We start from the raw sequence: 15,951 nt of genomic DNA, 5'->3' as shown, positions 1-15,951 counted from the left end.
AAACACTTTTATGAGAATAATCAATAGCATTTTATATAAAATTGATATAATGAAAATAAAAGAAATTAGAGGAATAGTAAGGTTTCGAAAGTATGAAAAATATATCTTACCGCTAACATCACAGAAAAAATGTAAAGTTATGTAAATTATGTTTAATGTTTTGAGGTTATGTTACACCATGAAATTATGTTATATTTTCATTGTACCTTCACTTGCACGCAAAAGTATGAAAAAAAGAGAATCAAACCATATCGTACTATATAATCGCATTTCCAAAAATTTTACAAAAATTAATTGATTATGGCATTTGTAGGCTATGTTACATTTTGGTTTCATGATGTTTCATTTTTTGTAGCTGCGATAGGCACATTTGAATTCGTAAAAAATTCAACATACATAATTGAATATATGGAAAAACGAAGAAAAAATTTAAAATTTAACAATTAAACGTGGAAAACGCCGCCATTTTTTATTTTCGTTTGATTTTTTCTTAATAGTATGTAACGATGTATGTTCAGAATGCAAATGTTCAATGCCTTGCTAGAGCGTAAAAATACGATTAATCAGTAAATAATCTGAAAAATACGACAAAATTTAAAAATTCCTTGAAAACGTTGCCATATTGAATCCGCCATATTGAATTTCTCAATCGGAATAGCACCATATTTTAGCTAAAGTCATTATGCCACCAGATCCATTATGCCATCAGCACGATCCCATAACTAGATCATATCGAGAAATGACATAAAAGAAAATAATTTTTGATTTATTTTTAATTTTTTGGCATTAATGCCGCCATATTGTAAAAATGACACATGATAGCGACAAACGGACTTCAGATTCTGAAAGAGCATGCCTCAAAACTATAAGATATCTTTGTCTGGAGAAGATCCATCCACGGCTTGAGTAAAAATAATTGCAATGAAAAAAAGACAAAATTTAGGCCATTTTGATCCGAAACGGGTTAACTCGCACCGCTTTCATTGTTGGAGTTTGATGCCGCGCTGATAGACCCAAATCGAGAATGAAGAATGCAAAATGAAATAGAAATCCTGTTACAAGTCGGCACAACAATTGCGTTTTCTCCGGACGTGCGACGAAACAACGTTCCCGCGGTGATTAATAACACCGAGCAATAAAATAACTCGAAAAAGTGGAATGTCCTCGGCTCGACACCGCATGCCGACGCTTTTATTGCGTTGAAATTAAATCACCGCAAGAATCACGTGGTAATTAAAAACGACTTAGTGTACCGCGCTGCGCTAGTTTTAACAGATTTTGCTCATCCTGGAAGAATACTGGGCTATTTGTGACTGGTGACTGATCGTCCATCGAGATATCTTTCTCTCTCTCTCTCTCTCTCTCTCTCTCTCTCTCTCTCTTTCTGCGGCTCGCGTTTCGCCGCGTCGAGAGCACCGAAGAAACGTTCGATTAAAAATATTCTTAGACGGCGTGCGGAGAACGCGGTCGACGACCTGCAGCTGTACTTGCTCGAAACACACCTCGCGAACAAAGGCGACAAGGAGAGGACGAATTTTCGAGATGTACGACGGGCAAGCGATAAATCCTCGCGACTGGCCCGCTGTTAGCGTGGCCAGCATTGTTCGTCTTGGGACTTGACAGCGTGAATTTCGGGCCGCGGCCGTCCTTTCTTCTTTTCCCTTTCAGGCAGATTGTTGACTCTTGTTCATTGAGAGGATCCTGCCGTTTCCTTTGTACGGCACGAAGGGAGAAAGAGCTACGACTGATAAGAACTCGTATCGATTCACTTTTATACACAAGGTGGGGCCTGATTTGCAAGCCGTGCGGATATCTCCGTGCGTTATACTTAGCTACGATCGACGCCAGTGCTAACGATGCGACGCTGCGTCCGACACACATCAGCGCGGGGAGACTTACCTTCACCTAGACCTTTCTTTCGCCGTACGAGAGGGGATCCACGTATAAATGCTTTCTTCTTCGTAGCAATGGCATCAGAAACCACAATTTCACTCAACCACTCGACTGCCACCCGGTCGCGAGAAATAGTTACGAGAGCAAATCCCGGCAAACATGAGGTCGATCGTGAGTATTTCGCCTATTATTGTCTACAAACCCTCGGCTTCAAGAACCCTCATGCTTCACCGATTTGTTTTACTCGCCACACTCTTGTGCATGTTGCATGTGTTAAATTGAGATTTTTAGGGCAGAGCGTGCTACACAAGAAACGTAACGACAGAGCCAATACTCATTTAAGTTAAAATCTTCTTCTCTGGAAATTTCGTTTTTTTCTTTTTAATTTCACAAAATCATTTAACACTCGAGTTTAGAAAAAAAGTTCCCTATAAAATAATTTTTTTTTAAATATACAACTTTATTATATTTTACTTCCCATTTTATTTCTTCCAAAATTTCTTAAATCGCGTGTCACGTCATTTGAAAAGTCGTCACAGGAAAATGTTTGACGGAAAGAATAATCGCGCTTCGTAAATCAATTAATTATTATCACCCGAGTTTAACCATTCAATTAGTCATAATTATTCCCGCTCACTGGGTTTGTTGCACATAATTTCATATTAAGTTTATCGTGCGTGCATAATTGATCGACCTCTCTGATTCAATTCACGTGTTCACATCCTCGCCGATATCAGCAAAATGAAAATTATGTTATTCATCGTACCGCACACGGACCTTGCAACTTGTTAACGAATATACATTAATTTGTAACGTAAGAACAGTTATTCATCGTCAACAGACCGTTCAGCTCGTTAGGATAACATACAAATATCAGTTTACAACTCGGTTGAACAATCTAACACTTCGGTCTACAACTCCGCTGTAACGAGCCAACAGCTCTGCATTCCACTTTCACGCAAACCGATTAAGCCCACGAAAGTGGGACACCCTAGAAAGTGACGTGCAAAGAAGTGCAATAATACTAATGCTCCCCTCGCGTAGGTGTTCCTGGGGCTGATGGCTCTCGTCTGCGGCGTCTGCTGCCGAGATCTTCGCATCGAGAATTTGCCGCGTCAGCTTCGATTGTCGCTGAAGGACAAACGCGGCTTCGGCGATCGCCCCTTGGCTTTCCCGTCGCATGGATCTTCTTACTCGGCTCCCATTTACTCGAGCCTGGGTTCCGGTTACAGTCTGGGGGGATCATCCGGCGGTTTCTCCCTCGGCCAAGCTGGACTCCACGGGTTAAGCGGTTCTGTCAGCCACGGAATCGGATACCCCGTAGCTCCGTCCAATGGTCTCAGTTTAGGATCCGGATACTTGTCCTCTAGTTTGGGCCACGGTTCGCTGTCGAATCTTCAAGGGGTCTCTCTAGGTGGACATTCGGCCCAAAGCAGCTACCCCGTGCCTAGCATCGCGAATATCGGCGCTGGAGGAGGCAACGGACTCTTCACCCCGTCGAAAACTGGGCCGGTCACTTTCGGACTTCATGGCGGCAGCGGCTCGACCAGCGCTTCTGGCTCGAGCACCTACTCGTCGCCAGTTTACGCTTCCGGCAACCACGGACTATCAGCTTACAGCAGCGGAAGTCTCCCGGTCATGCTGGGCTCGTCTCACGGCGGCTCCTCGTACAGTTTACCGTTGAGCTCTTCAGGTTCTTCGGCGGGGTACAGCCTTCCTGCACAGTCCTCGTCTTCGAGTCCTTCGCACACCGTCACGGGCGGCCTGATTATCGCCAGTGGACCGCACGGTGCGTCCTCCAGCTATAACCAACTGTCGACTTCCGGTGCCTCTCACGGTGCTGCCTTCAGCAGCTCCAACGCGGCCTCTCACGGAGCGTCGTCTTCCTACTCTCTTCCCATCACTTCCGGGGCGCACGGGGTTTCCGCCTTAGCAAATAGTCCCACGTCGAGTTACTCAACATCTTCTTCGGGCTCCTACGGTGCCGCCGGCTCTCACGTCGGACTCTCCGGCGGGTCATCCGACAGCTCCAGCTATGAACTGCCGATCTCTTCAGGATCTTACTCGAGCTCCGGCTCGTCCAGCTCCAGTCCGTACACGAGCTATCTTCCGGCTCACTCGGACAGTAGCGCCAGCTATTCATCCAGCAGCGGCTCCAGCTACTCGAGTCCCAGCGTCACCTACGCGGCGCCGAACTCGAATTACGTGAGCTCCAATTCCGACTACTCGGCTCTTGGCTCGAGCTACTCGAGTCCCAGCTCCAGCTACTCCGGCCCATCTGTCAGTTACGCCGGAAGCTCCAACTACGCGCCCACATATGCGAGTCCCTCCGGTTCGTACGGGGCGCCCGGCGCGGAGCCGCAAGGAGCCTACTCCGGCGTGAACCCGAGGTATCTGGGATACGCCACAGCGAAAGCGTACGAAAGCCTGGATTCCGAGAGATCCAAGTACGACACGATCTCGTACTCGAGTCCTAACGGGAAATATTGAGCCGCTTAATTTATATTCAGTAGGACTACTCGTATCGTTCGCCCTGACATTATCGGGCTCACTCGATAGCAATCTATAAGTTTCATAATTATGGAATCAGCGCGCGTTGGGCGGTGATGACTCAACGCTAACACGAATTCATCGCGATTTCACATTGTCCGTTTCTCGAAATCTATGTTAACGCGATCTTGCCATGAGATGTGGCGATGACTCTGTTATCCGATTATTTGGTCAATCGTTCACCGAAGCGGGTCGGAAGATCACGCGTGACGCCGCGCCACAGACGATTGTAGCCGAATCTCTAGGAGACAAGAAGAATTGCCAGTGTTTATATGTAAATCTACTCTCTACCGTAAAACTATGTAGAGGTCTATGAGAGATACTGTAATAGTATTTAATGCAAAATGCGTTATCTGTATATTTATATCACCCATAGATATCTTAGTGTGTCCCTCTCTATTATGCGCCCGATGTATCGCCGATGATTGTGATTTTTGTTGTATAGTTTTTTTAATGTTTTTTTTTTTTAATAAAAGAGTTGATTCCGACGCATCGAGGAATTCACTTCGCATTTGCGACTGTCTCGACAGCTATCGATGGTAGACGACTGGCGATGAGTTTATCATGTAAATGTTTTTTCCGATTGCGAATATCGTAAACTCGCAGCATTTTACCCTGTTTGCAGCGTGTATGTAAAGTAAGACGTTCCGTTCTAACTTCTTGCGTAAAGTAAGACGTTCCGTTCTAACTTCTTGCTTTAACTAACGAAGAGTAAGAACGCATCCGGCGGCCTATCCGGTGTTCGAAGAAATTGGAAGAGTGAAAGTGAGATTCATATCACAAATCCATCGCGAGATGCGTAAATCAGCACACGATGGATGAAGAGATAGTTTCCTTCTACATTTAATTGCAGCAATTAAGATTATAATTGGAAGCATATAGGGCGCGCCGGTTTACTTTCGCATCCGCGTTTGTGAGCTCGTCCAGAATAATTTGTTCGACAGACGTGACGGAAGATAACGCACGTGTCAGAAGACACTCATCTCCAGACAGTTCTAACGCAGACGTTGTTTCCTGTCGGGGTAATTGATGCATTCAACAACGACGCGACACGACGTGACGCGACGCGACAGTGCTTTTGCTTTTATTCGCTCGCGGCGCTACCGTGAAAGTTATTGGCCGTGTACAAATGGCGATAAAAAGAGAGAAAGATATGCATATATGTATATATCGGTCCTTTTATATAATAATAAAAGCAAGCAAGTCCTCTCACCGGACAAAAACGGGATCACTTTTACTTCAAGGCCGGGGGACAGACGGGATGAGTAGGCTTCCCTCTCTAAATTTTTATTTTATTTGGGAAAGTGATCGCGCAGGCTAGCAAAAACGATGGTCTGGGCTTATCAGCCTGCTTTAACGCGATTTTCGTAAGAACTGGCGGTTTCCAATCCCTTTTCTCTTTGACGTTATTATTTAAGAGTGATCTTGTGCGCCTTGATGAAAATTAATAATTATATCAGCACGCTTAATACGCGATAACGATACTACAATTCGTCTCTCTCTTTTTCCTTTTTACATGTCGACGAATATGAAATTTTGATCACTCTTTTAATTAAAATTAGTAATCCACCGATTGTTATTTTTTTATCTCATGCTTATTGCTCTCGTGAACGTTTAGATGAAAAATCTTCCGGAGGGAAATTCGATACAAACTCGCGTAACGTTACATCGAACGTTCTTCTCATATATTACGTGAGAACACATTAGCATATTCTAATTTAAATCGTGAACTGATAGCGGTATATCGCTTGCTCGCGGGCGACAGGATTTTACGATGTATCAATTAATTTCAGCAGGTAACATGACGCAGCGATCACAGACTCGTTAATCGAGTTTTTGACTACAAGGCCGGAGGAAATACGGAGCCGCCCACACAAGAAAGCGACTCCACGCCGATCGCGCGTTGCTTCTCGTGCGCACCTGACCCAGTTTCCCGCGTACACCTGGACACGAACGCACTGACGCATGCGAGCGCCACACGCACGACACGAGAGAGCCGCACGCACCAGGCCGAGCCTCCTCAGACGCGCGATCCAGACGATATCCCCGTCCGGCGATGTCCGGCGACCGGTCGGCCGCTACAGCTCGAGCGTAGAAAACGCGCACGTTTCACTATTTTCCGACTGGTTTTGCGAGCGGCACGCTCAAGCTCCCGGCTGTCACGGCCGGCGCGACAACAGCGGGAAAAGTACGCTCTTACTCTTCGCGAAGGCGTTCTCCTGGCTGGACCCCGTCACGCACTTCTGAATTGGTCCCAGCGCAAGTGTCCACCCTGCCCAGCGACTGGGAGATTCACTTTCGTAATGCACCGACCTGTAACGCGAGGTTCTTTCTTTCCTTCTGGAGCACGGGAGTAACGGTAAGGATCGGAACGAGAGTCTCGACTGAGGCTAGGAAACTGAAAAAAATATTTTTTCTTTTTTTTTATGGAAGATGAAATAAAGGATAAAGTTTTTTTGGAAAATTTCACAGGAGTTTGGAATTTTGTACTCGGGAGTTTTGCGAGTTACTTGGCATGTTATAGCTTTGAAATTTCCACGTTCTAGAAGATCAAATTCTGGGAAATTATTGCCGCCTGCAAAAAGTGGCTGATTTATCGTGAAATAACTGTTGCAAAAAATGTTATTTTCAAGATGTAAATTGTGCTCTGTGTAAGAAAAATATATTGATACAAAATTCACGAGACATCAAATAATGTTATTCAAGCAATAGTACAGTATTTTTACTTTATAGAGAAAAAGATGGTTTTCATTTTAAGAAAGAAAAGATACCGAGGAGCAAAAGATTGCTTGAAGATACATTTTATTCAAATACCGTCGCGAGAGAGAGAGAGAGAGAGAGAGAGAGAGAGAGAGAGAGAGAGAGAGAGAGAGAGAGAGAGAGAGAGAGAGATAATCATCCTAAACGATCTTGATCGTGTCGTTATCAAAGGTGTGGTACACGGATCTACTGTTGCAAAGCAGCACGCAGGTGAAAGTAAAATAAATCGACGAGAGACGTTCCCAAAGGCACGAGACTGTCGCTGCGAAAGGCGTTGTTCGAGCGAGATTGGAAAGATTCCTCGAGGATGCCGGAGGGCGCTCCACTTCCTGGATCGCACGATTCTGAGCGACCATCACCTTGTCCTCCGGCCAACTGTCTTTACCCGAGCCAGTCCGGACTTTCGCGTAAATTATGCGTTGCTAAACATATCTGAGAGCTTCCTTGTTCAACGTCTCGTGGCAGCCAGTGGCTGATTATCGCCCGATAATCGCCTAATCATCGACGGGTCGTTCGAACGATTGATTCTCCATCGGAATTTTGCTCATTTCCTTGTAACGCCCAATGGACGCGCGATGGTCTGATAGTTGCTGCAGCTGGTGATAGTGAGCCAGCCTGTCGCGTTCTTCGCTTGACGGCGATCGTACGGCATTCTACACATCTCCACTGCGCTACCGGAGAGTGCACTATCACTTGCAGGCCTACATATAAGAGCAGAGAAATGTTAAACTAGTTTCCGCGATTTTTCCGGCGACTGGGTATAAAGGAGAAATTCAATGTCCGTCGATGTGTCATTAAAGGTGGAGCCGTCGCATCGGTCAGATCTGCGAAATTACTCGCGGAGAGACGAGGAGTCGAATGAGATAGCGAGATTAAATTGTGGAAGAAAGCATAGTCTTGTGGTCGTCCGACGGCGATAGGTGAACTGTGGCAGAAATGGAGCGGCTGGTTGGTACATATTAATTAATATAAATTCACTAATAGTGGAAAAAGTTCCATTTTGTTACAGCCTGCAACGCTAATTAAATCGCCGTCTGATTCTTTTTACACGGTCTAGGAATTCTCATTACGAGTAAATATGTCAAGGAGTCTCGTCACTCTCAGAAGCAGTTTTGCTAAAAAACAAGGTTTACGACAAAAAAGTATTTTACGTAAAATTTATAATATATTTATGTATACATTTGTTATGTATATACCATATTTATGTATACACATATTGACGTTATTAAAAATCTTACATTTTATTTATGTAACCAAATTAATTTATTTAATTTTGATTATATTTTTTTTCATCTGTTTATTTCAATTTGATTTATTTAATTTGATATGATAATTCTAAACATTTATAATCCGTAATATTTTTTTGTATAAAATCAAAGTGAAATCAAATATACCCCTTTTTAGTACTGGAAATGATTAATTTTTTTATAAACGGTACAAATGTATAAAAAAAGATTTATGAAACCACTCTTTCTTCTACAATACAAACGTTTTATTGCAGATACTGCTCTTGCTATCACCGGCAGTTTTCGCCGAGTGGTCAAAAATCAATGACCCTAACAACGAGCCGTTCCTACCGATATACTCGACCTACCCTTACAGTCCTAAGCTAATCAAACGAGGCGTCGAGCAGGAAGTAGTACCACAATTGGCGGCCGAGTCGTTTAAAGCGCCAAAGGAAGATGCCAAGGACACCTACAGCACCAGTTACAGCAGCAATTACCAAAGAGACTCCTACTATAACCCCAGTTACGACCCCTATCCCAAAAATGCCTCACCTTTACCCAACTACAACCCGTACTATAACGAGGACGCGTACGCTTATCCCAATTCACCATATGCGACCTACAACCCGTATCCTATGTCGTACACGATGAGTCCTACTGCGTCCTCGTATCCGGACTATTACTACCAGCCATCCTATTACTACCCTCATTACTTCAATCACGCGCTATTTCCGTCATCGCCACCGTCACCAACGCTGTCGCCACCATCGTCGCCATCGTCAGAAGACGTCGATTATCACGAGACGTCGCAAGACGCCGCCGAGGCGGAGGACGACAAGCAAGATAAGGATAAGAAGAGCAAGAAATCCAACGAGTACGAGACGAATCATGACGCGTCGGCGGGTCAGCTCGTAGACGACGGAAACTATATATCCGGCAGTACGAGGGATCTCGACGGGCAGTCTAGTACGTACAAAACAGCCAGCCCGTACAATCAACTGGAGCAAGACATGCAGACGAAGAACCTACTTATTCCCCTGCCGAAGACAACATACAGAGTGATCAGCGTGGCAGGACAGCCAGTTGGTCCGGATTACCCGCTGCCTGCTCAATATGCCAATGCTCAGCAAGTGGAGCAGCTGGTGAGCCAAACATTGACCACGTTATTAGCACAACAGCAAGCGCAGCAGCAACCAGCTGAGTCCTACGAGAACAACAGAGACACCCCGAGCGCAGCCAAGGATGGATCATACGTCAGTCAGGACACCTACAACCCGAGCACGCCGTCGTATGTGGCCGTACCTGCCGTGAGGAACAAGACCGTCGTGACTTACGTGATCAACTCCGACGGTATCACCAAAGTCAACGGGGACCAGACGAATACTCAGCTCTCGTCATTTCACACAACCTCGAGCAAAAATGCAAAGTACCCCAGCAACCTCTACGTACAGAAGCCGCTGCCGCTACCGGACCACTCTCGGACGACTTTGGACCTGCCTCAAGGGACGTACGTCCCTCAACGAGATAACCGTAGCAAACATCGCAATCGAGTGATGAATAGTCGGCCAACGGATCAAGTGATCAGGTCTTACGATTCTTACGACGCATCGCAGAGTTACACCGATACTTTGAGTCAGCCCGGGAGCAAACAGGAACGAAATTACAGGAAGTATCAGAGGCCAGCAGGTTCTCATCAGAACAAGGACTTTGTTGCCGCGCCTCAGACACCCCGGACTACATATAGCTATCAGTATTCGGCTTACGAATCGGACCAGACGTCAACGGCGCAGCAGCCGCAGCAGGACAGCAGCGTCAGTTCGTATGATGGCAACTTTGGAATTAAGGATTATAATAAGGGTTGAGAGACGCAGGGCCGACTCAGGGTGCGGCGAACATATTTGAGACGTAGGCAGGTGGAAAGATGGTGCTAGAATGTTGACCGTTGTTGTTGTATTATACTTACTAAGTCGTTATTAAATTGACGCAGTCTCCTTCACTCTCAGCGAAGTCTTTAGTTGCTTCATGCGCTGGGTACTCGGTGAATATTTATTAGGAAGCTAGTTACTTTCGACGCTTTTTTCTTCGTCGTAAACTTCGACGTCGTTGAATGCCACGATACCGCGATACGTTGCGTCATTTCGTTGCCTCTCGCTTTTGCCTGAAGAGCGGATTGCGAAACGAGATATTGTCGCGTACTCTACAATCTTTTGACACTTCGAGACGTTTCTACATTTATGTAGAGAATAAATATCGCCTTTTTGCTTGCGCTTGGCGAGGTGTAATCAGGGGATAAAATGAATCACATTTTCTACCTTCACTTTGTGAAGCGCGACAAAAAAAAGCGACATACCCATCGTACACTTTCTAATTCATTATAAATCGAGTTGCGAGTCTGTTCTCAAATCAAAAATGTCCGTCCAGTATTATCCACAACCGCGTGCCGACAAACGAGAACACGGCACCCCGCGATATTCAGGTGTTTCAAGTGATTTACTTTCGCGTTAACAACTGAATGAAAGGTCCGTTCACAGGTGTACACTGATTGCCGCTTAATACGATTGTACTCTCTGGTCGGAATTGGTACTTTCTTTCGCGCGAGCAACGAACGTCGTCTTTACGCCGTCGTGGGAACAACAAACGAACGTTTCATGTTAATTTTGAAATTTACGAGACGCAGCGGAGTGGCTGTATTTTCCCGAAAATACGGCATTGGTGTATGAGGAGGTATGACGAATCTTTTTCGGAAGAAGTAGAAAGTCGCGATGTCGCATTAAATCTGACCCCGTCCGACCCCCGACAATGCGATCTATTTATAAGGCTTACGTTCTACATACAGGCAGATCTTGTATTCGTTTTGTAGTCGCTAGTAATAAACGATCGTTTATGTTCGCTTTGACGTCTGCACTCCTTTCTCTTCAGTGTGAGTACAGCTAACCGGTTTCCCTTTTTTAATTCCGTACGTTACTTTCGTTCGATGAGCGATGAGATCCTGCTTTTTTTTTCTTTCTCTCTCACCGCCATGTCCCTTTCGACGTAAATTACACGCGCATCGTCACAAACTGCGAAGTACATGCATAAAGATCAAAGAGATTAAGATGCGGAAAATTATACGTGTTTCAAGAATGAAGCGTATCGCTAAGGTAATACGCTTTATGCGTTGGCTAATTAATGCGTACACGATATTAAACTTTCATTTCCTACCTTGCGAACTACAATATTGCCAAAGTCGATGCACTTTACCGAAAATACGCGAGGTGTCTCTTCAAAGTACCATGAGTTTCGTCCGCGTGTTTTTGAGCATTCGCGTATTAAATGTCGCCAACATTTACCGTGTACTTGAAACTACATATGAAAAAAAAGAAGCGTAAATTTTTCTGCACGTTACACACGGCTGGAAAAATTCGTAATTCGGAATTTCACGTTTGGAAAAAGAGGCTGACGTAAATCACATACCAGCCGAAAAGATGTACAGAGTGACAACTTTATCTCGAAAGTCTACAAGATTATCAGAGAGAAGGAAGGAGAAAGAGCGCCGCATTTCTCTGCCGGCGATGAATCCGTCTCTGCTAATTAATCCCGTGTTGCGCTGCACACTCTAATTCATCTCGTTAACGCCGCCCTGCTCGATCCGACCTAACGCGCTGCTAATTAATCGTTTACAATTGGTCGTCTCTTTCACGATGTCTTAGCGCGAACATGGAATCGCCCGAGTCACGGTTACGGCTCCAGAGAGAGAGGAAGAAATCCGGAGATCGTGGCAACGTCCAGATGATCGTTCGGGCGAGGCCGTGATGGAAAGGGGAAATGAAATACCGCAGTTCGTCCATTTCAAATCAGGCCCGGCGCACCGAGAGCTGATCGCTGACAGCAAGAATGCTCACGAATTGTCGCTTTTTGGGTTTCACAAAACTCGCAGCGTTTGTAGAGCTCGACACGGAAACTGCGCGACGGGAGAAAGAGGACGCGAGCAGAAAGTCCCTTTCAAAAGAGAGACACGTTTAAAACGATTTCATTGATCCCACCGAATGTTCGGGCTCTTGGCGATTGCATTCTTGTCGCTCGTTAATCCACTTGTAATTGATAGCGCGATCAAATCGCCGCTCGGTTGTATTAGATTTTACTACCGGAGGAAGAGGGAAAAGTCAGGTTGGATACACATAAAACGTTGAAACCTCTTTATATCGAAGCATTAAAACCTCTTTCCTGCGATGCTGATTGGCCGTCTCGAAGTCACATTGCAGCTATCATTGCATGGAATGACAGCTGAGTGACAGTTTTTGTATCAGGGGATCTCTTTTAAAAAAAGTGCGTGAAACCTCGATCTCGAGTATATCGAAGCGGGTGAAGAGAGAGAGAGAGAGAGAGAGAGAGAGAGAGAGAGAGAGAGAGAGAGAGAGAGAGAGAGAGAGAGAGAGAGAGAGAGAGAGAGAGAGAGCGTGAGAAAGAGTGCGAGAGAGAGAGAGAGAGAGATAAAGAGAGAGAGAGGGGGGAGGGGGAGAGACAGGGAGAGAGAGGGAGGGAGAGAGAGAGAGAGAGAGAGAGAGAGAGAGAGAGAGAGAGAGAGAGAGAGAGAGAGAGAGAGAGAGAGAGAGAGAGTGAGAAAGAGAGAGAGAGAGAGAGAGAGAGAGAGAGAGAGAGAGAGAGAGAGAGAGAGAGAGAGAGAGAGAGAGAGAGAGAGAGAGAGAGAGAGAGAGAGAGAGAGAGAGAGAGAGAGAGAGAGAGAGAGAGAGAGAGAGAGACAAGGAGAGATTGGGAGAGACAGGGAGCGACAGGGAGAGACAGGGAGAGACTGGGAGAGACAAGGAGAGACTGGGAGAGACAGGGAGAGACAGGAAGAGACAGGAAGAGAGACAGAGAGAGACAGGAAGAGACAGGGAGAGACAGGGGGGGAGAGAGAGAGAGAGAGAGAGAGAGAGAGAGAGAGAGAGAGAGAGAGAGAGAGAGAGAGAGAGAGAGAGAGAGAGAGAGAGAGGAGAGGAGAGAGAGAGAGAGAGAGAGAGAGAGAGAGAGAGAGACAGGGAGAGACAAGGAGAGATTGGGAGAGACAGGGAGCGACAGGGAGAGACAGGGAGAAACTGGGAGAGACAAGGAGAGACTGGGAGAGACAGGGAGAGACAGGAAGAGATAGGAAGAGAGACAGAGAGAGACAGGAAGAGACAGGGAGAGACAGGGGGGAGAGAGAGAGAGAGAGAGAGAGAGAGAGAGAGAGAGAGAGAGAGAGAGAGAGAGAGAGAGAGAGAGAGAGAGAGAGAGAGAGAGAGAGAGAGAGAGAGAGAGAGAGAGAGAGAGAGAGAGAGATTGAGAGGGAGAGAGAGATTGAGAGGGAGAGAGAGGGAGGTTGAGAGTTAAAGAGAAAGAAAGAGTGGGAAAGAAAGAGGGAAAAAGAAGGAGGGAAAGTGATAGAATTATGGAGAGAGGGAGAGGGGGAGAGGGAGAGAGATAGGGAGAAAGGAGAGAGAGAGAGGAAGGAGGAGGGAAGGGGATGTCAGCTTCTATATTCAGGACCGTCTTGAATTCATCTTCAAATGCTTTTAAGCCAACAGAACGATGCATATAGCATCTGAAGATGAACTTAAGATGGTCTGGAACAGAAATGTTAAACGTCGAAATTCATTGGTTATATGGTTACGCGTTACTATGCCGAAAATATGTCATGGAATTTCAAACTGTATGCGCCTAATACATATATTGGAGTCGGACATTAGTAAACTTATATTGTACTACATTATACTACATAATATAATATACTATATTATATTATACTATTTTTATGATTTATAATATTTATTCTACACTTTAATATGAATAAGGTAAAATGGCACGCGCGTAGCGCGCGCTTGTAGTGTTCTAGTGCGCATAAATAATACAGGCAATGCGCATAAATAACACGGGCAATCTTCATTCGATCTTCATATCTCATCGGTGTATACTAGGTACGATAAGTCGTATCGACGAGCCTGATACGAGCGCGCACGGCACGGCACGGCAGGTGAGTGAGAGTCGCTGCGTTGCGCTGTTTTACTTTATTTCGCGCATTCCCCGTGCTCGCGCGCGCGCGCGTACGAACATGCCGATGGTATGAAATAAAATCGGATGGACCGAGCCTGTTACTTTCTCGCGGCGACTCGATTTCGATCGGCGACGTACCCACGGTGACCCGAAAGCTCACGCCGTGTTACTTGTCGCTGAAAGCGCGCCGGTGTAAATTCCGGATAACGAGGTTGCAGCTTTTGGCGAAGGCGGTAGAAAGTGCTGCGCACACACGCGTACGCGCGGACATTTGTTATTGCGACTGGAGCGTTATTTTCTCTTTATGTTTATGAGCCGTTGGCCGTCGCGCGAGCGTACAAATGTTATCCTCGCCCGGGCGCTAGAGGATGCGACGTTAAAACGAATATTGCAATAGTGAACATTTCATTCATGCGAAAAATGCATGAGGGAGCCGTATTTTTATTCGGTACTCTGCAATTACGCGCCGCTTGCTCCATTTCTTCGAGAGGCGCTTGCCTGACGAGCACGCTTCACGTGTGACGCAACGCTTCTTTTTCTTGTTGTATTCTATTTTGCACTACGATTCCCTCGCTTACGTTAACGCGAGCTGCTGTCGTATCATTTGCGGCGAATGAGACGTATCTTAGAAGTTACAACTGAAGGGACTGTCGGTTATTTAATTTGCGGTTATTTTCTAGACATTGACGCAGCGTTATTTTCTAATGTTCTCACGTTTTCTAATATTTAGAAATTGTCCGGTCGCATATATTACACGAGAGAAAGAGAAATATATATGCAAATGGAGATCGCGCATAATTGACCGAGAATTTCGAAAGTGACTCGCGCGGTGTGTTTTCCCAGTCGGGTCAGTGTAAAAAATTTGGTAGATCGCATCGCGGAGCACAGCGATGATCGTAAGCGAACACAGCGGACGAAATCGAGAAAGTGATTACAGCTCGAAAGGTCAGACTTTGCATTTTTTTTTTTTGTCGTTTCCCGTTACAAAGTTACGTTCAAAACATCGCGTTTATCTGGCTCACTTCCGGACTGGTACTATCCCATTCCTCATTTTTACGAGCATCTCATCAAAGAGCCATGCATTGGATAAGAGGCCGTGAAAGTTTTCTGACTTAATTGCAGTTAATTCGTCTCAAGCGTGGCCACGCCGGCGAATGTTTGATGAAGCAGCGCGTAATCGGTATATAAGGATACCATCCACACCCGCGGTCGACGTAGAAAGTTCCGGTCCCGTCCGGTCCTCCTCCACCACCTCCTCCTGCTCCTCCTCTTCTTCCTTCTCCTTCTCTTTCGCTTCGGCAGGTGGATTATACCTGGGAATGTCCAAGGAAAGGGTCCGCCTTTGTGCGACTCGGCGGTGGAACATACTTCGACTTCTGCACAAAGAGAGTGAGATCAACAAAGAGATCGCGAGTCATTACGAGACCTCCTTTCCCTCCTCGCGCGATCCTTTCCCTTCCGTGACTCCCGACTGCATCGATCACCCATTTTTGCCAGGATCTCCCGTGTAAGA

At 45.8% G+C, this 15,951-nt stretch overlaps 2 protein-coding genes across 2 annotated transcripts; both read left to right on the top strand.

Moving 5' to 3' along the window:
• Positions 1–1,987: 1,987 nt before the first annotated feature.
• Positions 1,988–4,912, top strand: LOC105189372 (uncharacterized transmembrane protein DDB_G0289901). Its single transcript, XM_011151430.2, has 2 exons — positions 1,988–2,064; positions 2,938–4,912. Exons 1-2 carry the CDS (start codon positions 2,053–2,055, stop codon positions 4,381–4,383), a joined length of 1,458 nt encoding a protein of 485 aa, XP_011149732.1. The 5' UTR covers positions 1,988–2,052; the 3' UTR covers positions 4,384–4,912.
• A 3,072-nt stretch (positions 4,913–7,984) lies between these two features.
• On the top strand, positions 7,985–11,325 carry LOC105189384 (uncharacterized). The gene is made up of 2 exons (XM_011151442.2): positions 7,985–8,151; positions 8,705–11,325. Exons 1-2 carry the CDS (start codon positions 8,140–8,142, stop codon positions 10,289–10,291), a joined length of 1,599 nt encoding a protein of 532 aa, XP_011149744.1. The 5' UTR covers positions 7,985–8,139; the 3' UTR covers positions 10,292–11,325.
• The last annotated feature ends 4,626 nt before the right edge of the window (positions 11,326–15,951 follow it).

Source organism: Harpegnathos saltator, unplaced genomic scaffold (genome assembly GCF_003227715.2).
Source record: "Harpegnathos saltator strain DR-91 unplaced genomic scaffold, Hsal_v8.6 scaffold203, whole genome shotgun sequence".
In the NCBI taxonomy this organism is placed as follows: domain Eukaryota; kingdom Metazoa; phylum Arthropoda; class Insecta; order Hymenoptera; family Formicidae; genus Harpegnathos; species Harpegnathos saltator.
This window is presented reverse-complemented; position numbering and strand designations above follow the sequence as displayed.